This window comes from Periplaneta americana, chromosome 16, assembly GCF_040183065.1.
Source record: "Periplaneta americana isolate PAMFEO1 chromosome 16, P.americana_PAMFEO1_priV1, whole genome shotgun sequence".
In the NCBI taxonomy this organism is placed as follows: domain Eukaryota; kingdom Metazoa; phylum Arthropoda; class Insecta; order Blattodea; family Blattidae; genus Periplaneta; species Periplaneta americana.
Window position 1 is genome coordinate 34,950,216 of NC_091132.1, and position 23,958 is coordinate 34,974,173.

The following is a 23,958-nucleotide window of genomic DNA, read 5'->3' on the forward strand; positions in this document are numbered from 1 at the left end:
TTTAATGTTCTTAACATACGACAAATTTATTATATTGTATTAATAAAATTCATACATAAAAATCGAAATAATTTTGAATTGTATTCTCATAGTTATGAAACAAAAGGTATGAATTCTTTAAGATTGTTTGAACAAAAATGATACAGTATTTAATCATAGTAGTAATTGATGCCCAAGAATATATAACAAATTTATATTTAAATATCCTAATCTTGTCAATTCTAATAGTTCTAGTATTAAATTAAAAAAGTTACGTATGGATTTTATAAAAATTTAAAAATTGTAAATTTAAATTTATACTCGTACTATAATTGCATAGTAGACATAAGAAAATTGTATTGTATAATTATTAATTTCAATTCTGGAATCCGCCCCTGAGCACGAGTTCTACTCTTTCAGGGGCGAGCTAAAGTTTTTCTGTATATATTATATTTTATGTTACAATTATTAGCAAAATAAAATAAATAAATAATTCTGGCATAGTACAAAGCAGCAGAAATATATGGTCTCCATTTCTTCGAAGTATGCAATGGATAAAGAGCAAGTTCAGGAGCTCCTTTGTTGAAAGTTCGTATTCGGTGGTCTTACGGTTACCACGAGTGACCGTTGGATTCGAAATTCGCTGGTTCAAAACAGGATGAGGGCGAAGAATTAGAGAAAGATAAATTCCATAGCATGACTTGCTCTGGGTATAAGCCTCATAACATTTCTATTGAGTGCAACCTAAATAATTATTAAGGACATGATCTTGCAATCTTAAGCAGTTTACAATCACTTTCTCCCCTATAAAAAAGATATAGACATATGAGCCGTTCAGAGCAGAAGTGGTGTATGTCCTTCGTGCTATCCATTGACTATTAATAGTTTAAATAAATCGAATATTAATTGCTACTTTGCGCTGTATTTTACAGAATGTGTACTTCAACCCTCATTACCCATATTTGACTTACACCACTTCTGCTCTGAACGGTTCATATAAAAGATGTCTGTTGTGTTTCAGATGGCTTGTGCGAGCGTTCGACGATCCTAATCTGCAGGGGTGGGTGCCTGCCGAGGTGCTGGAGCGGGCAGAGTTCAGGGAGATGACGAACGGCAGCGCCAGTCCGGACGTCTCAAGACAACGTAGAGAGTGAGTCAAAACAAACACATCGATTTTTGCTGTTCTGTTCTTACTAATGTCCTCAACAGGGGTGCGTAAGATACAGGATTCGCCATAGATTACCTGACATTCTCCTTACGGTTGAGGAAAACCTCGGAAAAACCCCAAACGGGAATTGAACTGGTTCCCGAGCGCAACTCCGAATCGGCAGGAAAGTGCCTTAACCGACTGAGCTATCGAGTATACTGCTCCGAATAAAGTAATGGTTTATCCATTTGGATTTCGGTGCGCCATGTCATAAAGTAAAAGTGACAAGATTTCTGGATAATATTGAACATCTTTTCGAAGTTTTGAGATTAATGCCGCCCAGTTCCTAATTGAAGTTGTACCGAGAACAAATGTTTATTCTCATGTGTGAAGTGTTTATGAATGATTCTTGGTGAACTCCTGACTGTATCGCATGTAGCATATCACATTTCAGCGCATGAGCCAAATTTTATTTGAGGACTTTTATTGCATATCCGACATGATGCAATTTGTCAGCTGCTCTGTTTATCCATATGATCAAGGAGTAGGACATAGTGGAGGAGCTCTTGGCTTGCCAGCTTCTTGTCAGATAGCGTACACTCTCAACAACTATCCCACACAACCTCTACGAGACACATTTCAATGAGAGAAATATAAATCCACTCTATTGTAAATACAATTCAAGCGTGAAACCTGCTGTCAACAAATGCACGTGTTGTAATGTCTCATGATTGGCGTCTACCATAATAGAGAATATAGTCCGGCATAATATTTTTCCGTTTATTTTTATTTTTAATTAAATAATGTTATAAAATAATAAATTTCTCTCTCCTTCCTTTGTTTGTTTGTTTGTTTGTTTGTTTGTTTGTTTCTTTCTTTCTTTCTTTCTTAGTCGGCTTAATATTCCTCCTTTTCAATCTTACACAAGACTGCGCGTAGGAGAGGGAGCATCACTGAATCACACACTAGACCAGCGTTGGGAAAAAGGGGTGGAATGAACATAATCAGCAACTTACTCACTCCACATCTAAAACAGCAAGGTCAGGCCACAGTCTACTATATACAGTCACGAAGCTCGAGTTTTGAGGGTGCTAGAAACAGTAGACTGTGACGGTACTATTTTGCATTGCCTGTAATGAGGCGATATTAGCGATCCTAGTGGTGAGCAACTACCTAATGTTTGCATATTTACTACCTATTGAGCTTCGCGACTGTATGTACTAGACTGTGGGTCAGGCGTATTTCGTCGTTTCCGGATTTGATTGTTTACAAGACGAGTCCAAAGCTGCGCAGTGGCGTATCCCAGTAGAAACGCGATGTAATAGTTGTGTTGTTATAGGGTCTACTCCTGACCTAAACTAAATGTGGTGCTGGTAAATGTTAATAGAACGAAACAAGCGTTTACATTTTAGTAATTAAAATATATTTACATAAATAAAGGGAAAATAATAATGTGTTACTTCATTCGGTAAACAAATCGAATGAGTAATGAACGAAGTAGGCTAAATAGAATGCAAATACTTTTCTTGCAACAGATGAACTGATAGCACGAATAATTAACAAATGTATAAAAAATAATGTTACAAAATAAACAACAATATAATAATAATAATAATAATAATAATAATAATAATAATAATAATAGGCCTAATACTTCATTGCAAGAACAAAGATACATATTGATGTTTTAATATAAAACACTCTAGCACCCTAAGAAAGAGTAAGTTACATACTCGTGCTCATGGAGCATTCAACATAATGTTAAGACATTTTATTAAATAACAGAGTAAAAAGTAAAGGAGAAGAAAACACATAGATATCACAATAAATGAACTTTAAATTTTCTCTGTTAACAGCAATTTTTTTAATTGATTCTTTTTTAAATAAGAAGCATAAGCAAATTGTATGTTTAGGAATTTAGCTATTATCGTGTTATGAAACCTTGGGCCGAAATTGTTACTCCCTTCCGAGAACACCTAAATTTCTCTGCTATATGTTTTGGGAAAAGATAACTAACACGAAATATGTTTGTTGCTAAACAGACTGAAGCTGGCTCGTCTTTGGTTTTTAATGGATGTTTTAATTCTTTCAATCTCTTATTGCGGGATGGCCCTATTTAAAAAGAAGGACATAAATTAGCGTTTAATCTGTAAAACGACTACATAAAACCGTCACGATATTGTAATATCAATATTTCTGTTATAACAATGTCATCACGATATAAATACAAATTCAAATATTTACATAAAATTTACTCTGTCACACGTTAAAAGTGTTAAAATTGTTAAAAAGGTATTTACCTTCGACAGACGGCCCGTTTCGACGCTATTTGTCGTCGTCTTCAGTGTCTCTTGAACCACTGCTGATTTTGGCTCTGCGATGTGCAGTTGTCGATGGTAGGGGTGGGGGTGTGTTGCTCCTATGGTGGGGGTTGGTTGTCTGTATGCTATGACGTACTATGACGTCAAACAATGTGTGCATATTGAACTGTAGTTGCGTATTAAGTATATATTGTGGGTGTGCTATTGTATTCTTATATATTTCGTATTGTTCTAGGATATTTAACTGTGAACTTTTTGGTGTGATGTGTAAAATTTCCATATCTGTTTCTATATTATTGTAGTCATGATTATTGTCGAAGGTAAATACCTTTTTAACAATTTTAACACTTTTAACGTGTGACAGAGTAAATTTTATGTTTTTAAGAAAGTGTTAACGAGAACTTTAATCAATCAAATATTTATCTGCCAAATTCGTTTCACTATAATTCTGTTTATGGAGGGATTTAAAATGTCGGAACACACTGAACAAGGAGCAGAATACTTCCTTATTGCACAACAAACACAATGCTTTGTTATTTCGAGAAACACAAAAGTACTTATATTCCCATTCGTGTTTGTAAATGTATCTTTTTACTTTGCCGTGGGACATGATTCCACCATTGATACTCGCAGACTTGTTGTGACAGAGTGGTCGCGATTTGGACGGACACAGGTATAAGAATGAGTAGTCTGCTAGCTAGCAGTAGGAGGGGTTCAAGTATGATTGAGGGGAAGGGAACACACTGTGCTACTTTTCCCCATTGCTGCACTAGGCATATCTCTCAAATTCAGGCCACACTGGTCATGGGATTAGCATGGCACAGGGTCACCACAGGGACATCACAGAACAGTCACAAGATAATGGACAAACACCCAGTCTCGTGGACGGAAGAAAATTTCTTCCATTGCCCACGTCGGGAATCGAACCTCGGACCGTTTGGTCGGAAACGCTCGCGCTATGCGATTCTATTCTAACGAGAAAAGAGAATGCGGAAATTGTCAAGTGCTGAACTTGGATATGCAGCTAATGATTTGAAAGAGTAATTCTGATCTCTATCACAAAATTATTATTATGTTGTTCATAGCACAATGAACCAAACTATTGGCAACCCTGGCATTGAGGCCTGACGTGACTGAATCAACGTCATAACGCTCAGCGGGCCTCAGTCCTATTATAACCTGAATTGATGGCATTGTTCGGTTCAGTTATCTGTTAATTGGCATCCAGAGTGCCAAGTGCCGCAGGGTTGCCACACTCGTCCGTGGCACTGCCAATACGCGATTCCGGATGGGGTATCGACCACCATTTCCATTCCACACAATTTTAACCTACTTCTCAGTATGTGTGACCAGTTGTCGCTCTTAACGGAATACGCGATTTCTACGTGATATGCAGCCGTCAATCTTACATAAATTAATTCACCACCGCTACTTTTAGATACCAGAGATCATCGACAAAGGCTTCTTGTAAAACAATACGCCATTGGAGAAGGAACTGTAGCAGCGCCACCAACCCCATGCGCTGAAATTTCCCAAGCCATTGTTTGTTTTCTCCCTAGAAAGGACTAAATTTCCCTAAAACTGCAAAAATATATTATTAACGAAAAAAATCAATTATTGCAATTCAATTCAACTTATTTTGGCCATTAAACATACAGTTTTAGGCTTCGTCAGAATACACGAAAAACATATAATACATTTCAAAAAACACTAAAAGAAAGAAACAGTAAAATTTAAATAATACAATGAAAACATGAAATAATTTGAAACTTTTAAATTAAAGAAAACAGTTCACCCTTAATGTATTAATTGTAACTAATTGCAATTAAATGCATTTATTAAAAAAAACATTTCATACAAGTTTATGTTGAAAAATTCACCAACGGAATAAAAAGGATTATTTAATAACCAATAATTGTAAAATCTAGTTTTGAAGCTATTGATTGGTAATTTAGAGTACTGACTGGGGAGCTTATTATATAATTTCATCCCCATAATTGAAAAGTTTGTGTTGCTCTTGTGTGATCTGCAATGTGGAATATTAATTTGTTCACTATTTCTAATTTTGCGCTAATTACAGTATTTTTTCAACAATAGATTTATGTAGTATACGAAAAAAACTCAGAACATTTTGCAAGAAACAGAATGCACTTGCTATCAGATTTTTTTTATTTCATGCCATTTTTATAATAAAACCAGTGACAAAGATCCACTTCTATTATTTCCCTACTTTTCAATAGGCCTGAAATTACTGTTGAGCTGGTAAGTTTGTTCCTTGTGTGTACTTTCATATTGTTTACAGATGAGAATGCACTTGCTATCAGATTTTTTTATTTCATGCCATTTTTATAATAAAACCAGTGACAAAGATCCACTTCTATTATTTCCCTACTTTTCAATAGGCCTGAAATTACTGTTGAGCTGGTAAGTTTGTTCCTTGTGTGTACTTTCATATTGTTTACAGATAAGAATGCACTTGCTATCAGATTTTTTTATTTCATGCCATTTTTATAATAAAACCAGTGACAAAGATCCACTTCTATTATTTCCCTACTTTTCAATAGGCCTGAAATTACTGTTGAGCTGGTAAGTTTGTTCCTTGTGTGTACTTTCATATTGTTTACAGATGAGAAAACCCTTTCCATCGGAAATTCGTCCCCCGTACATTCGTCCGATGCAGTACGCTGCAGTCTCATAACAATGCTTGTAATCACCGTCACATCGAACGGTCTGAGACATGTCTGCTGTAGTATGTTGCAGCCTCATAAGAATGCGTGTAATCACAGTCACATCGATCAGTCTGAGACAAAACCGTCCTGTCCGAGACAGAATGTCCGATGCAGTATGCTGCAGCCTCATAACAATGCTTGTAATCACCGTCACATCGACTGGTCTGAGACAAAACCGTCCTGTCCGAGACAAAATGTTCGATACAGCATGCTGCAGCCTCATAACAACGCATGTAATCACCGTCACATCGACCGGTCCGAGACAAAACCATTCTGTCCGAGACAGAATGTCCGGTACAGTATGCTGCAGCCTCATAACAATGCTTGTGATCACAGTTACATCGACCGGTCTGAGACAAAACCATCCTGTCCGAGACAGAATGTCCGATGCAGTATGCTGCAGCCTCATAACAATGCTTGTGATCACAGTTACATCGACCGGTCTGAGACAAAACCGTCCTGTCCGAGACAGAATGTCCGATGCAGTATGCTGCAGCCTCATAACAATGCTTGTGATCACAGTTACATCGACCGGTCTGAGACAAAACCGTCCTGTCCGAGACAGAATGTCCGATGCAGTATGCTGCAGCCTCATAACAACGAATGTAATCACCGTCACATCGACCGGTCCGAGACAAAACCATCCTGTCCGAGACAGAATGTCCGATACAGTATGCTGCAGCCTCATAACAATGCTTGTGATCACAGTTACATCGACCGGTCTGAGACAAAACCGTCCTGTTCGAGACAGAATGTCCGATGCAGTATGCTGCAGCCTCATAACAACGCATGTAATCACCGTCACATCGAACAGTCCAAGACAAAACCATCCTGTCCGAGCAAGAATGTTCGATACAGCATGCTGTTGGTCTTACGAAAATGGAATCCGAAGATAAAATTGAAATGATCAAGTTAAATGTTTGGGAACATAAAAAACCCTTCAATTTGTTTAGTGCTTATAATCCTCCCATAAATAAACCAGACTTGTTACTTGAATTCTATTATGGTACTTATTAATAAGTACCATAATAGAATTCTTCATTGCAGAAGTCTTGAGACTTTTTCGTGATGATTGTACTGAGAAGATTTTAGAGTTTCGAAACTTATGTTAAGCTATGATTGCTCCTGTTTCGCAGATACTTGCAGCTTTCATAATTTGGACCATATTACCAATAAAATATGCGACCCTGACATGTTGGACGGAAATAGCTGAAAAATGTCGGAGAAATCTCAGTTCACTCTTTATAAATGCAGAATCAGCTTCACAAGTTGCAGATTTTGTATTGCATGCTACGCTTGCATCATAATTTGTTCTAGGTATGCGACACTGACAGGCTGGCATGACGAAGCTCAGAGTTAAACTCTTGCCTTCGCGGAATGTTAATGAAGACGAAAGTGAGCCAGTAATTCTGATGCAAGTATGATCAGCAAAGGGACCGATCAGAGTACTGTCACATCTCAAGCTATTTTCAATCCAACATTTCCATGTTATTGCACAATCACTTCACCTGCAATGTACAGTCTCTCAAATTTTAAAGACACATTGAACAACTTGTTCCATAAATATATTTATCATATGTATAGCCTATTGTATATAAATATAATATTAATTCATTTCATTCATAGTGTTCTGCCCAAGGACAGGTCTTTCACTGCAAACCCAGCTTTCTCCAATCTTTTCTATTTTCTGCCTTCCTCTTAGTCTCCGCATATGATCCATATATCTTAATGTCGTCTATCATCTGATATCTTCTTCTGCCCCGAATTCTTCCCCGTTCACAATTCCTTCAATTGCATCCTTCAGTAGGCAGTTTCATCTCAGTCAATGACCCAGTGAATTCCTTTTTCTCTTCCTGATCAGTTTCAGTATCATTCTTTCTTCACTCACTCTTTTCAACACAGCTTCGTTTCTTATTTTGTCTGTCCACTTCACACGCTCCATTCTTCTCCATATAGGCCTATACATTTCAAATACTTCCAGTCGTTACTCTTCACTTCGTCATAATGTCCATGTTTCTGATCCATACAATTCCACACAAAGCACTTCACAAGTCTCTTCCTTAGTTATTTTTCCATACAATACAATAGTACATTATTTCATTTTTAGTTATAACTCACGCTAACTTTTCGTAAAGAAAATTTAAGAAATAATGCATATCAATTCATATTCAACTAGCGAATGTCCGCCAGTCAGGTTGATCGGACATTATTTTGCCGTCAAAAGAACTCTCCGCCGATCAGATGTTAGTGTCTTAATAACTTCATTGACGTGCTTCTTTAATGTATAACTTATTATAAATAATCAAATGACACTCACCATTACATGAGACAGTCGAAATGTTCACTCTGCTCTTAAATATGGGGCATCAATGCTGTTGAATAGACTGCAGGAAACTGCGTGAAATTCATTTTGCTGTATTGAAAATATTTTTTGACGAAAGTTTTCCTTTATGTCCTCCAGATTGCATGAATCATTTGCATATACTTTTTGCTTTAGCGTAGTCCATATATAAGTCATAGGAATTACCATGTGTTCTCACTTTTTTCGCTAACTAAAAAATTGTATGTGACAATTGAACGTGTATACAGATATAATTACGACGAAATTTCCTCTTGTAGGCTTTGTAAGAATGTGTTTTTTTTTCTCATAGCTGTAGGAGACTAATATTCATGTTAAAGTGTTAATGTCTTCATGGACTATTCATGTTAATATATTCATATTAACGTGTTAATGTCTTCATGAAAACGTGTTGATGTGTTCAATATGATTAAATAAATTTATAGCATATGTGTATGAAGTAATCAGCCAATATTATATTTGTATTCTATAATTTCGGAATATATATTTTTCATAAATTGTCCTACTTTATTCACGTACGATATTATTCTTCTCTATGTTAATATTATATTATATAATTTCATTGTAGCTGTAATTTTAATTTTAGATGCTATTTTGTTTTATTATATTTTCAATATTCCTCTTATATTAATAATATATTATATAATTCATTGTAGCTGTAATTTTAATTTTAGTTCTTATTTTATTTTCTATATTCCTCTTATATTAATAATATATCTATATCTGAACTGCGACCGAACACGAGCGCTGCTCATTCGGTCCTCAAATTTTGTTAATGTTATTGTATCCTCTTTTTGTATGGATTGTAGGCCTATTACTTTATTTATATTTCTATTGTTGTAATTATATTCTTTAGTCTGATGTATTATTCTGTATTATTATATACATTTGTACTTGAGCATGTTATAGCATCTTCCGATGGATCTGAAATTTGAAATTTTCTAGACTATATAAAATTCTCACCATATTACACAATGAACCAAGCACAGAGAAATAAATATGTCAAACTAGCACCACACTCAACAACTGAACTGCATACATAACCACTTATTAGCTAGTATGACTCGTGGCAGTGACCTCGAATATGCTCGAAACACAGTTCGAAGTGTTTCGCCTATTTCCAACCAACCTAACAGGTGGGCACCTCGATATGTGATGCTTCTTCTGCCTCATGTAGTCGCCATATCGATATGATTTGACTTGCAAAGGACTGTCGTGCACATATATATAGCCTGATAGTTCTTTTTTTTAGCAGTATGTAGTTTGTTCTCTGTAAGTGGTTACTTATCTTTCTGATATTCTTTGCAGAGCTGCAGTTCGTGAACTGGTGGAGACAGAGGAGGAGTTTGGGCGTGATCTCCAGCAGGTGGTGGAGCGTTACCTCAAGCCATTGGACAGTAGTTCCGTTCCTCGTGTGGTCCGTGACAATAAGGATATCATATTTGGAAACTTCAAGCAGATCGCAGAGTTCCATAACACGTGAGTGCTAAACATTTTGACGACAGTATACCTATGCTTTCATAAAGCATAAATTAGTTTTTACATTACATCAGATTGTGTATAGTCTATGATTAGAAATTCAGTTCTTGCGCACTTAGTAATATATTAACATAAAAACTTCTTGAGCTCTTTCTCACAAAATTTAGCTCACTCCCGAAAAAGCCAAACTTTGTGCTCGGAAGTGTTCTTGGAAACACAACTGTAAAGTTATATAGGCCTACATTAAGTACATTAAGATAATATACAAGTATTCAATTTCAATTCAATTTATTAAGCCATTAAACATACAGTGATAGGCTTCGTCACAATATAGAAGGGGGGGGGGGGAAAAACATACATTTGAAAATACACATATAATTGAAAACAGTAAAGTTTAATTAGAATGAAACACAAAACATTTTGAAACTCTAAAATTAATTAAAACACTTCACTCTTATGTAATAATTGTAACTAATGTAAATAACTTTATTTATCAAAAAAACAATTTCATATGAATTTATGTTATGAAACTTATCTACAGAGTAGAAAGGATTAATTAAAAGCCAATTATAAAAACTAGCTTTGAAACTATTGGTTGGTAACTTATAATATTGACTGGGAAGCTTATTATATAACTTCATCCCCATGACAGAAAAATTTGTACTAGTTTTATGTAATCTACAGTATGGAATATTAATTTGTATATTGGCTATTAATGAGTAATTGTCTGTATTATGTCGAGTATTAAGGACTAGATCGTAGATATATATATATATATATATATATATATATATATATATATATATATATATACAGGGACATCATTTTATTTTTACTTCAATTTTTATTGTGCCCGAGTTTTTGAATGTACTTCACTCCCACCCCTTCTACTAGTAAACTTCCAACCCTTCATGACATAGAGCCGAGGGCGCGTAAGCAGTACTGAGTTACTGAGTATAGTACGTTTCAGAAATATGTTCGCGTTTTCCAGTGACGAAAGAGCTTTCAATATTGAATCATATTTTCGTACGGGTACTGTCGTCCGTTTCCCTATGTCGCATCCCGGTTTCCCCCACCTGCTTCTGTTCGCCCCTCTGTTAAGTCTAGTAGCTGGGCTATCTTAGCTCTTTTCTGAAAACATTAATTTCTATTAGGAATTGGACGTCTACGTAATATTATACAAGTGTTTAAAATAACTTAAATAAAAGGGCCTCCTTAAGTAATTAACTGTCACGTGATCCCCCCCTTTCTACAACCCTGCGACAAAACCACTTGGACGGACAGTAGATAGCATTTCTGAGTGATTTTATCTTTGCGGATCGGGCAGAAGTGAAGATTGAATTTACAGTACGTAAGATACTCTTTTCTAGAGTAGGTACAGAATTATTTCAACATGAGTTACTCGTACGAAGGACGAAACTGGTAATTGGAATTAGGTACAATAGTCTATAGTGCGATAATATGCACAAAAGAACTGAAGCCTGTATCGAAATGAACGGCCACCATTTTCTAAAATGTGTTTAAATATCCATATTATGATTATTTTTCAATTTAACTTCATTCTCTATATTGTACGCTAATGTGCTGTAACAGTACAATATACAGTACACTGCATAATTAATACTTTCGAATGGATAGCTGAATTCGTGTGTAAAAACACTAAGTGTTAATACAGTACTGTATTTTGATTAAACAAAAACCTAATGAAAATTATCAAACTCAAAATTGCGATATTTCCTAGTTTACGTAAATGGATGAACTACTTTTCTTCCCTCCTATACCTAGTAAAGTGATTTGTATTTTACGCCAGTATCATCGAACTCCAGTCGTGGAAGGGGTAGCAAACACTGTGTTTCCTGTTTCAATCGTTAATAGAAAGGTATAGCCAGGTTAATATTAAAAATGTTAGTAAAAATAAAATGATGTCCCTGTATATATATATATATATATATATATATATATATATATATATATAAATTTATGACAGTTAATATATGTAGGCTATAATACAGCGTACATTGCAAACTGAAATAAGATTAATTATAATACGAAAATGTTGGAAATATTCTTTAGAGTTTTTTTAATATCGTATAAAAGTTTGCAAAAATAATTTGTACGCTTCCTTTTCGAAACCAAAATCACTCATTAATTTTAGATGAGGATGATTATTAGTAAAATAACAGTATAGGCTGGGCCGAAATAAGAGCTAGGCCTATGCCTCAATCCTAATTCGGTATTACACTTAGATTCAATTAGTGGGAGAGAAATATCGTATCTTCTTGTAAAATACAGTAAATGTGATAATTTGTCCAGTAGTTAGTTTCAGTTTTGTGGTAATATGTTAATAATATTTGTACCTAATTCTTTTTAATGCCTAAAACTTTGAAATCTTTATAAGTTATATGAGATTTTTTTAATTCTTCGGCCAACTAGCAGGCCCGACTTCAAGCGCGACTATATTTTTATACCGAAGTAGCAATCATTCTCATCCCCAATCTGCTTTCTTGCCAGCACTTTCCATACCCTACCGTACTGACCAGCGTTATCCACCCTGCCCCCCAAATATAGGGCCAAAAGCGGGAGCACATTTATTATAGTCAACCAATACAGCCAATTGGCTTGTCTCCTAAACTGAAACACTTTCTTGCTTGTGGTTTTCAGAGTCTTTCCTAAGCGCTAAGAAAAATGTCGGGACAAGACCTGAAAGAAACGGGCCGTCGGCCTACATTCTCCAACAAAACATGTAGGGGCGTGGTGTTGGTGATTTGTATATTATCGCGTTCTAATACATTCCACGGTGACAGAGGAGTTCAGTCACATGTTCTGGGAGGAAGTTCAGAGAAATCATTACGCCTGCTTACACCTAGGTTCAGTTCGCCTATTTGTCTCTTAGAACATGTCGATGACAGAGTTTTCGAATGAAGTTTTTAGAGATTTTATTTTATTTTTTTCTGCTAATAGTTTGTTTTGAGTTCGAGGTACCTTACATATGTGTGTATTTTCCGGAGAGACTGAAAATGATCGTTCTGCTGACTTCAAGGGATTGCCAAGATTAGTTCAGTATGTTCTTTTACTTATGGCAGACCTTCTGAAAGTCCAATGGCATGCAACTCTTGCTGAAACTCTAAGATTGGTTTATTTCGAAATTCAGGACATGAATATACAAGGTGTCTGATTTAAGTCGTTCATTTTTGTTTAGGCAGATCGAATGTCACTCTAGACATCTGGGAAATATTTAATGGTTTCGCAGGCGGAATCAGGGGTGTGTAGAACGTCCACTGACATGGACACGTGAATATTACGAATTTCAGTTTTCGTGTGATAATTTTACCTTAAACATGTGCAGCCAATCTGTTATATTAATTATTTATTTTCTTTCGGCTTTCCAACGTTTCTTGTAGTCGCGCTTTTCTTTGTATAAGTTAGTGTTTTACCGAAGTCATTTGTTCTTTTCATATTATTTCTTAATACGTAAGTTACCGCTAATCCCTGAAATAAATTTGTTTTGTTTCAACCGGAATAAGTAATGGACATAATAAGAAGACACTTGTAAAGAACAGTCAGCGTAGAATTTTAACACAATTTATTAATTTATTTAAATATTTTGAATATGTTACTTTTAGCGACACTACCATAAAAATATCACAACCTGGAAGAACGTTGGATTCAGATAATGATACAGGCTACCAAATGGACTACGACATACGAAATTAATGACAACCCGCATGAATCTGGACTTTGTCGAGGTATACTGCTTGCTGGAATATCTTATTTTCAGTTCTTTTGTCGCGATCATTCATTTTTGCTGTCGCGAGTTTTTATGTTTAAATTCAAAAATTATTTTAAGATGAAAGATTTACTTTAGGATAACCATTCTTTTTGTATTTTAAAGCTTCAAGTGTATACACACATCACTAAAAAATGAAAGAGCTCTGATAAATAATATTATAATTTATGACTAGGTACTTGAAGACGGGCTAGTTTTACCATTATTTTTCATGCGATAACAAGGAACTCCCTTCAAAATATCAAATAAGCGGATTTTGGAAACTCAAATGAAAATAACAAAGAAAAAAATCTTAAGTCAAAGCTTAAAAGAGTCCCAGACACAATCTCTCATTTTACCATCCTCCACGTCCCCACGCGAAAAACAATAATAATCTTTCTACTTTTGTTGTTACATATCGGGCTGACGCTGCTGGAAATCACTATTTATCTCAACTTTCAGAGCATTTAGATTAATTTGAAAAATGCAGACAATCCCGCCACTGTTTAAAAATAGTTTAAAACTCTTTCGCATGATATTTTGACGGTTGCAAAACTAAATTAAGCTTGTGAGCTTAACTGTGAACAAAATATAGCCTATTTCAATTTCCTTCTAATGATAGATTCCAGACTGCTATTTTCGGCAGCCATCATGGCCAGCCCGTCATAGGTTAGTGTTATAAGTTTATCAACACATTTGAATTTCTTCACGTAGCCGAACCAAGGTTTGGACAAACTCAACTGCCGTGCGATCACTATTTAGTTAAAATGAAATTCCAAAAATTTTATTCTATACTTGCAATTAACGTGATATAACGTTAGCAAATGAGATTAATTGGAGAAGTCTGATCTTTCAACCGTGATAACAGAACTAAAACTTGGTTCACTCGCTAACTTTTAGTAGTCTGAAGATATTATTTTGATTTCTAACCCGCTTTAGCAAGCAAGTGTAAAAATTCTACACAATTATTTCTTTATCTTAACTTTTGAACTAATTTCTGCTTTTAAACAATTCTTTTTTTTGTTGGGCTAAGTAACAAACAGTATTTATTAAATCAAACTTTACACAGTACACCTTCTTTATATGTTCTGTCAAATGTATTACGTAATAAAAAAAATCAATTCTTGTAAAAGAATATACAGATTCTGATGATTAATTCATAAATAATTTGTTGCAGTGTCCTCATCGAAGGCGTGAAGTACTATGCCAGCGAACCGCGCATGCTCGGACGCACGTTTCTAAGATTGGTAAGCATTTTAGTAAGGTGTAAGTAATTGGTAAAAATCTACCCTTCCCACATATCACAGAACCCAAGAGACACGACTTCTCTGTTAAAAAATAGGGAAATAAATTATCTCGAAATTTTATAAAATCATTAGAAAGCAGGTAAGGACCATTGAACCAACACTATACGAAGTTTGCGTTGCAATGTAAGTTTTGTACTGCGTATAAGTGCTACGCTGGTCATCAAAGCAATAACAAAATCCAGTTTTTGTGGTTATTAACTATATTGCATTCCTCGAAAATTATAACATGTAGCATTGTAATTGTTTATAAGTTAGTCAAGTTAGTGATATTTCAAGCTTACCTGCAGGTTATAGAAACAAATTCAGCGTCGAGTAAGGTGAAAGTAAATAAACTTTCGAATAATGCTGAACTTAAGGGGAGTCTGTAAACCGAATTTTGACAAGAAATGAAATTTTGGTTTTTATCGTTTTTCGGCAGTTAAATATGTGTAAAATGATAATATGATTTTGTGCGAGATAGTGCGTATTTGCTTGGTTTCCGCACAAAACCAATCCGCGGAAAGTGTAAAATTCCACATTCAGTATTCCCAACCTAACACACACAACAATTTCCCTCTTCTTACCGCTTAAGTGACATATTGATTTTAGTGCTTTAGGCTTTTAACATATTATTTTTAGAGACGTTCACTATAGTAATAATTATAAATTGGAAACTTACCACTGCAATTTCACCTAAATTGCACTCTTAATTACTAAAGTTACTGCATTCGTGATGCAAGTAACATTAAGGAAGCCGTGAAAAAATCAACAAGATTCCAGACTCATCATGTTATTACTGCAATATGTTATATAAATAATATTGTTAAATATTAAAATGAAAAATAAATCATTACATAACCTTATCGTTTGTTTTAAGTTCGCATTTATAGACTGGGGGAAAAAAAGACAGACGTATATCACGCCTGCTGGAGTATAGTAAACACAGAAAACATTTTAAAGCAACAATGTTGAAGATAGATATTTTTGTTTTGCAAATTTGCCGTCATTGAACAGAAACCAAGATGGAGATTTCATTGCAACTAATTAGAAATTCCTCTTTGAGGTACGTAATGAACGATCTTCGCACAAAATAGTGTACGATACACGAGCGGTATGTTTTCTTTCAATTCTCGGAAATTAAAAAAGCTCAACTACGTTTCGCTTTTTCAAACTTTTCCTCGAACATGAAAACTTCAACATGCCGCTCTTGTAACGCATATTACCATTATTTCTTCTAATTGTCAGCTTTTAGCCCTATCTTCAGTAAAAATATTGTAGTAATTCTTAATGCAAAAAATGTTATCAATTCAAATCTTTTTCTTGCCAACCGCTCAGTGGAATTTTAAATTTATTTAGCCGTTTTTATACATAAAAGTATATTACATATACATATGCCCTATTTTTTCTACATTTGTATCTTTTTTTCACTTCTGAGAAAAGTACACCCAAATTTGAGGAATTTAACATTACAAGATATAGAAACTTTGGCATTATTTTTCTGTACTTTCTTATTTTTTTTTTTATTGGTGCACTTTTTTCAGAACGTATTTTACCCAGAAGACTGAAATTAATATATAATATCAATGCGATGGTATTTTACACATAGGTTAAAAAATTAAGTTTATTTCTATCTTCAGCAAAAATAAAAAATAATTTACATTCATTCGTAATGCAAAAAATATTATCAATGATTTTTTTTCCAACCGCTCAGTGGAATTTTAAATTTATTTAACCGTTTGTGTACATAAAGGTATGTTACATATGCCCTATTTTTTCTACATTTTTATCTTTTATAATTTCTGACAAAAGTGTACCCAAAATTGTACCCATTGTAAGATATGGAAGTACAGACTCTCCTTAACTGGTGTAGAGTGATATAATTGCTGTAGAATTGCAGGCAGTTTCTAATGGAAAAGCAATTGTTTTTTTAAGTTTTTCTTTTTAATATTTCTGAGCTTTAAAGCAGCCATTGTACCTTGTAAAGGTGTATCAAATGTACTATAAAGCATCAGTGACTATTCAAGTCTGAGATATTAATCAAATATCACATAAATCTCTGTGTCAACTTGTTGTTTAGTCAACTGTACGAAGACAGGTCTGGACCCTGCAAGTGATAAGCAAGACATCACTCACGAGGCAACTAGGCCATGAGACAATGGGTTAGAGTGGCCAGTTCCTTTCCCTCTCTCCAATGAATACATCGCTAACCAGTAAGGGGTTATTCTTTGAGATCTTTCAAACAAAAAATGTTAATGAAATTTTGTTCGTTCGTGTTTCTTTTCGAGATCAAAATTGTTTTATATTAAACATTTCATAGCGTGTCTTGGGAAAGCCATTATTTAAATTTCCAATATGCTCAGTCAATTTAAGAGAGCAATGTATTATGATAATAAATGATTGAAAGAATTTTAGTTTTGTCCTTTAAATATGCAGAAATTTGATCCGAACAAATGTAACATTAAAAAATTCCTTTGCAGAACGAAAAGTTACATTTTTCCGGATGAAATTTCTGCACATTTAAAGGACAAAACTAAAATTATTTCAATCGTTTATTATCATAATTTACTGCTCTCTTAAATCGACTGGGCAAATGTAACATTTAAATATTTCTTTGTAGAGCGCAAAGTTACATTTGTTCGGATAAACTTTGTACACATTTAAAGGACAAAGCTGAAATTCTTACAATAATTTATTATCATAATACACTGCTCTCTTAAATGGACTGATCAGATTGGGAATTAAGTCAATGACTTTCCCAAAACACACATTGAAATGTTTCATATGAAACCATTTTTATCTCGAAAAAGAAACAAAAACAAGCAAAATTGTATTAACCTTTTTTGTTTGAAATATCTCAAACAATAACCCCCTGAAATTAATGACATTAGTTACTGTTCACCGTGTATACTATGAATATTAAGGTTTTGTGACGGGGATAGTTGAACTAACGTTTGTGTAGTGTAAAAAGAAATAAGGTAATATTTTTGTTATCGATGGTGACTTCCTCAATAAATATTACAATTATATACTGACTGAGAATTAGACTAAATATTTCACTTTATTATCTGTAACAATATTCCCTGGTAGTTGATTCTGGAGACTTCACATTCTGAATTATCAATAATGCCGTTCTCTAAATCATGAACAAACGCTGGATCAAAATTAAATCTGGAAACCCTGCTAATACTACCACAGTTCGAGTATACTAGTCTTTTAAACGGTGTTGCCGGTTAACAAATTGCAAAATTGTTTAATTTATTTAAGCTTTTAATGACGAATAAACCATAGCGGATGTACAGAGACATCATTTTATTTTTACTAACATTTCTAATATTAACCTGGCTATACTTTTGGATTAACGGTCTAGAACCAGAAACACAGTTTGCTACCCCCTTCCACGACTGGAGTTCGATGATACTGGCGTAATATACAAACAAATCACTTTACTAGGTACAGGAGGGAAGAAAAGTAGTTCATCCATTTACATAAACTAGGAAATATCGCGATTTTGAGTTTGATAATTTTCATTAGGTTTTTTTAATCAAAATACAGTACTGTATTAACAATAAGTGTTTTTACTCACGAACTGAGCTATCCATTCGGACGTATTCATTATGCAGTGTACATTATACTGTCTACAGCACATTAGCCTACAATATAGAGAATGAATTTAAATTGAAAAATAATCATAATATGGATATTTAAATACAAATTTGAAAATGGTGGCCGTTCATTTCGATACAGGCTTCAATTCTTTTTTGCATATTATCGCACTATAGACTATTGTACCTAATTCCAATTACCAGTTTTGTCCTTCGTACTAGCAACTCATGTTGAAATAATTCTCTACGTACTCTATAAAGGAGTAGGCCTAACTTACGTACTGTAAATTGGATCTTCACTTCTCAGACATGCTATCTACTCTCCGTCCAAGTGGTTTTGTCTTAGGTTCGTAGAATGGAGGGAAATCACGTGACAATTAATTAACGAGACCCTTTTATTTAAGTTATTTTAAACAGTTGTATAATATTACGTAGACGTAAAATTCTTAATAGAAATTAATTTTCTCAGACAAGAGCTAAGACAGCCCAGCCACTAGTCTTTACAGAGGGGTGAGCAGAAACGGATGGGTGAAACCGGAATGCGACGTAGGCAAACGGGCGACAGTACCTGTGCTCTTGCGTCACTGGAAAACGCGTACATATTTCTGGAACGTATTATACTCATTAACTCAGTACCGTTTACTGATTTTGACTGCATACGCGGCCTTGGTGGAGGACGGTTGGGAGTTTACTAGTAGAGGAGTGGGAGTGAAGTACATTCAAAAACTCAGGTGCAATAAAAATTGAAGTAAATATAAAATGATGTCCCTGTATATGGTCTCCTTACTGATATAATGAAGACGTGTTGCTGGAGGCTCTCGTGAACTATTTAAAGATGTTGCCCAGATATTTGCTACAATGTACCAAAGTGAGCCACACACTCTATATTCGGGCTCTGTAATCGAACCAGTTTTTGGCGTTATAAAGTGTCTTAACACAAGTGTTGAAAAATTGTAAGAAATGCTTTACTAAACGGTCCACGTTTTTTGGCAAGCACAGACTCCATAAACTATAGGCAGGTATTTGGAGAAGTTCTGCAGAATTTTGAGCGCGCATCTTGCATAATACACCCAAAACGCACATTCTGCCAAGCGGTTGACTCTCCATTTCTACTCTTCGATTAAACAAGTGGATGCAACATATTCACTATACATAGCATAGGCTATGAGAACATATTAACTTGTTAAACCAAAGCTTTTGTGTATTAATGTATTATATTATGTTAAGTCGTAAATTCGGTTAAGAGAGAAGTTTTATATAAAATTCTTATTGAATTTGGTATTCCCAAGAAACTAGTTCCATTAATTAAAATGTGTCTCAATGAAACTTACAGCAGAGTCCGTATAGGCCAGTTTCTGTCTGATGTTTTTCCAATTCACTGCAGGCTAAAACAAGGAGATGCACTATCACCTTTACTTTTTAACTTCCCTCTAGAATATGCCATTAGGAAATTTCAGGATAACAGAGATGGTTTAGAACTGAACGGGTTACATCAGCTTCTCGTCTATGCGGATGACGTGAATATGTTAGGAGAAAATACAGAAACGCTTAGGGAAAACACGGAAATTTTACTTGAAGCAAGTAAAGTGATAGGCTTGGAAGTAAACTCCGAAAAGACAAAGTATATGATTATGTCCCGTGACTAGAATATTTTACGAAATTGAAATATAAAAATTGGAGATTTGTCTTTCAAAGAGGTGGAAAAATTCAAATATCTTAGAACAACAGTAACAAAGATAAATGACACTCGGAAGGAAATTAAACACAGAATAAATATGGAAAATGCCTGTTATTATTCGATTGAGAAGCTTTTGTCATCTAGTCTGCTGTCAAAAAATCTGAAAGTTAGAATTTATAAAACAGTATTATTACCAGTTGTACTGTATGGTTGTGAAACTTGGACTGTTACTTTGAGAGAGGAACAGAGATTAAGGGTGTTTGAGACTAAGGTTCTTAAGAAAATATTTGGGGCTAAGAGGGATGAAGTTACAGGAGAATGGAGAAAGTTACGCAACGCGGAACTGCATGCATTGTATTCTTCATCTGACATAATTAGGAACATTAAATCTAGACGTTTGAGATGGACAGGGCACGTATGGGCGAATCCAGAAATGCATATAGAGTGTTAGTTGGGAGGCCGGAGGGAAAAAGACCTTTGGGGAGGACGAGACGTAGATGGGAGGATAATATTAAAATGGATTTGAGGGAGGTGGAATATAATGATAGAGACTGGATTAATCTTGCACAGGATAGGGAACCTGCGAGTTCCTTCAAAGCTATTTGTAAGTTTTAACTAAGTTGTAAATGATGCGTACACAGTTTGCTTTGGCTGGAAAGTCGATTTTTAAGATTTTTTTAATCTTCTGTTTATTTTCATTACATTGGTTACATAGATGAAATTGTATATAAATATTTGAAACTTACTTGCTTTAATTTATCGTATTGATAGTTCTTTTAAATGTGATTTGAATACTAGTTAGTGATTAATTCTCAGTTGATATATAACTTCATGTAGAAATCCTAATAGTAGGTAAGATAAAAATGATAAGGTAATACCGTGAAATGTGTTAGTAATCATCTCATGGCCGCTACAATTGAATATTTGGTTTATAATTCATATCCAGAGCAGTTAATACTTTAGATTATATACTTAGGTGCCGTCCTATGCTCCACTGAGGAGTAACAGAAAATAATAAGAAGAATATAATGAAATGAAATAATTCTGCAGATTGCGAGGGACAATAGCGTATAGGAAACATATTTTATGTTTTGTGATTAAATATACGGTTAATTAGAAAATTAAGTTGAAAGTTTCAACAATCTGGCAACATTGTCGCTAACACAGCCCTCTTTCTCCTCGTAATATAGATGTAAGAGGTCAACGAACTCAGGTCTCTCTCCCTAGGTGAACCTCTCCCTCTCTGACTACAATGCTGCCATCTGTTCGTATCGTTCAGTGACTTGAAATTAGAGGTTTTAAACTAAATTTACACGAAAACTGTTCACACTGTTTAAATACGACAGAGGGATAAATGATTCTCAGAAGATGTTAATTAAAGATATTATGTCATATGCTAATTTCAACTAAACTCTTTTATTTATAAATTTAATTTCAAGGTTAGCTTTTGAGATTTTATATCATAATTGATATTAATAGTGCTTAATTATTACAATTTATTTTACAACAATATTCATCTTTAATTCATTATATTATTGCAATTAATTTCCGGATCCTCGTGGTCATTCTTAATTAAGGCGGACGATTTATTTTCCTTTAAATCTCTCTCTCTAGATTTTCTATCGATATGGACAAAAGTCACGATCCTACTCGCAATAGTTACCGAATAAGTGGGTGCTAAACATTTGGGGAGAAAACATATTTTCCTGAGAGAACTATGAACTTTCCACCAATATGTTATTACACTATTTTGTTACATACAATATGAATTATTCGCTTTGAAAATCTGCTTATAGTAAATACAGCTGTTGATGTACATAAAACATTTATAACATTATAGTCAAGGTATTTATAGTGTAGAGGTGACAAAATATATTATGTTCGTTACCAAATTGAAGTTAATTCTTTCTAACAAGGAAATCTTAAAAAATCAAGAAGTCGAAATTCTCCTGAATTGTATGTTGTTGAGTATTATAGAGTAACCTTAATACAAAATAGCTACAAAACTAATTTAAATTATGGTTTATTTAACGACGCTCGCAACTGCCGAGGTTATTTATCAGTGTTGACGGTGTGCCGGAATTTTGTCCCGCAGGAGTTCTTTTACATGCCAGTAAATCTACTGACATGAACCTGTCGCAGTAAACAGCTTTTGAATTTGAATAAAAGATTAATTTCAGCAGCTATTTTGTCAGGCTGTTGCAACACATTGATACAACTCTCCCACTTCCCATCAGCTACACCGGTAGACAAAATATAAACACTCCGTTTTCGGCCTTATTTATAACACAGGATTATTGTAGAAAAATAGTATAATACAATTTCATAATAGCTACTGATATAGTTAAATTGTGGCAAGCTATAAATCTGTCTTTATTGTAGTGTAAGTTTTGACGCATCTGGCTTGTCTTCTTGTATATGAAACTAAAGTTAAATTATTCTTTATTTAATAACTTTGAAATGTCATTGAGACGATGCGTTTCTGAAAGAAATAGTGCTTATTTCTGGTAGTAAGAAGTAGCCATAGTTGGAGATTAACTTCCATATCTTACTGTAGAAATTAGCATATCGGATTTCTCCCATTTCATTATTTTCCTTCACATTTACAGCTTCAGTCCCACAAATTAACCCCCAGTTGTGATTTCTTCATATTTAATTTTACCTTAGAAGAGTTGTTCATGATTTCCTTAATCTCTTCATAAAATTTCACAATAATGCCGTAAAGTCCCGACCGTGTGTACAATATGTGTTTATAATTCTATTGTCTGTGTTGTGATTCATAAAAATTTGTAAGTCGAAAAATCTATATTACAAAGCACAAAATCATATATTATTTCCATGTTGTAACGATTTAAGAATTAATAATTTTAAACGGAAGGATTGAAATTCTGAATTAATTTTATTATTGGCTTATAAGTAGCATCTGAATATTACATTCAACCAACTTCTACACCAAAGTTTTTTGCACTATTTGACAACCTTGAGATTCATCCCGGAACTTGTTGCAGATCGCATATTTCTGGCACGCGTAGTTTGGCCAGTTCTTCTGGAACAAAGTTGCGAGTTTCTCTACAAGCATGCGTGGAAAGATTAATATTTAGATCTAAGAATAAACACTGACTAACACCAATAAGCGAATAATACCTGAACTGAATCAGAGCCTGATTTACTTTCTCCAGTGATGTTTATTTTATCATACGAAGTAGATGTAAATTATTATTGTATTAGTGAAAATATTAGTATTTATAGCTTAGGATGAGTACGAGTATTGCCTAAGATGAATAAGCAAAGAATATCTAGGCTGAGTCACAGCCTGCTTTACCTTTTCTGATAATTTTAATTTTATCATTATAAGAAGCAAATATACCTTCATTTACTATGTTGATTATTATTATTATTATTATTATTATTATTATTATTATTATTATTATTATTATTATTATTAATATCATCATCATCATCATCTGTAAATATTAACATTTAGAACAAAGAAAAGTACTGACTCAATAAACAAATAATTAGACAGTGGATGCGGGATGATTTAAGGAAAAGTGAAGTTGTTTCGTATCGGAGTATATAGCACGTGCCGCGTCGTTCGTCTTTTGTGTGCCT

General features: G+C 34.2%; 1 protein-coding gene across 6 annotated transcripts in view; it reads left to right on the top strand.

Moving 5' to 3' along the window:
- Positions 1-23,958, top strand: part of Obsc (Obscurin) — a 439,567-nt gene that overhangs the window by 187,823 nt on the left and 227,786 nt on the right. For all 6 annotated transcript variants that reach the window (XM_069813004.1, XM_069813001.1, XM_069812999.1 and 3 more), the window contains 3 exons: positions 1,001-1,129; positions 9,844-10,014; positions 14,958-15,027. In XM_069813004.1, the coding sequence (XP_069669105.1) occupies positions 1,001-1,129; positions 9,844-10,014; positions 14,958-15,027 (370 nt within the window). The remainder of the gene's footprint in view (positions 1-1,000; positions 1,130-9,843; positions 10,015-14,957; positions 15,028-23,958) is intronic.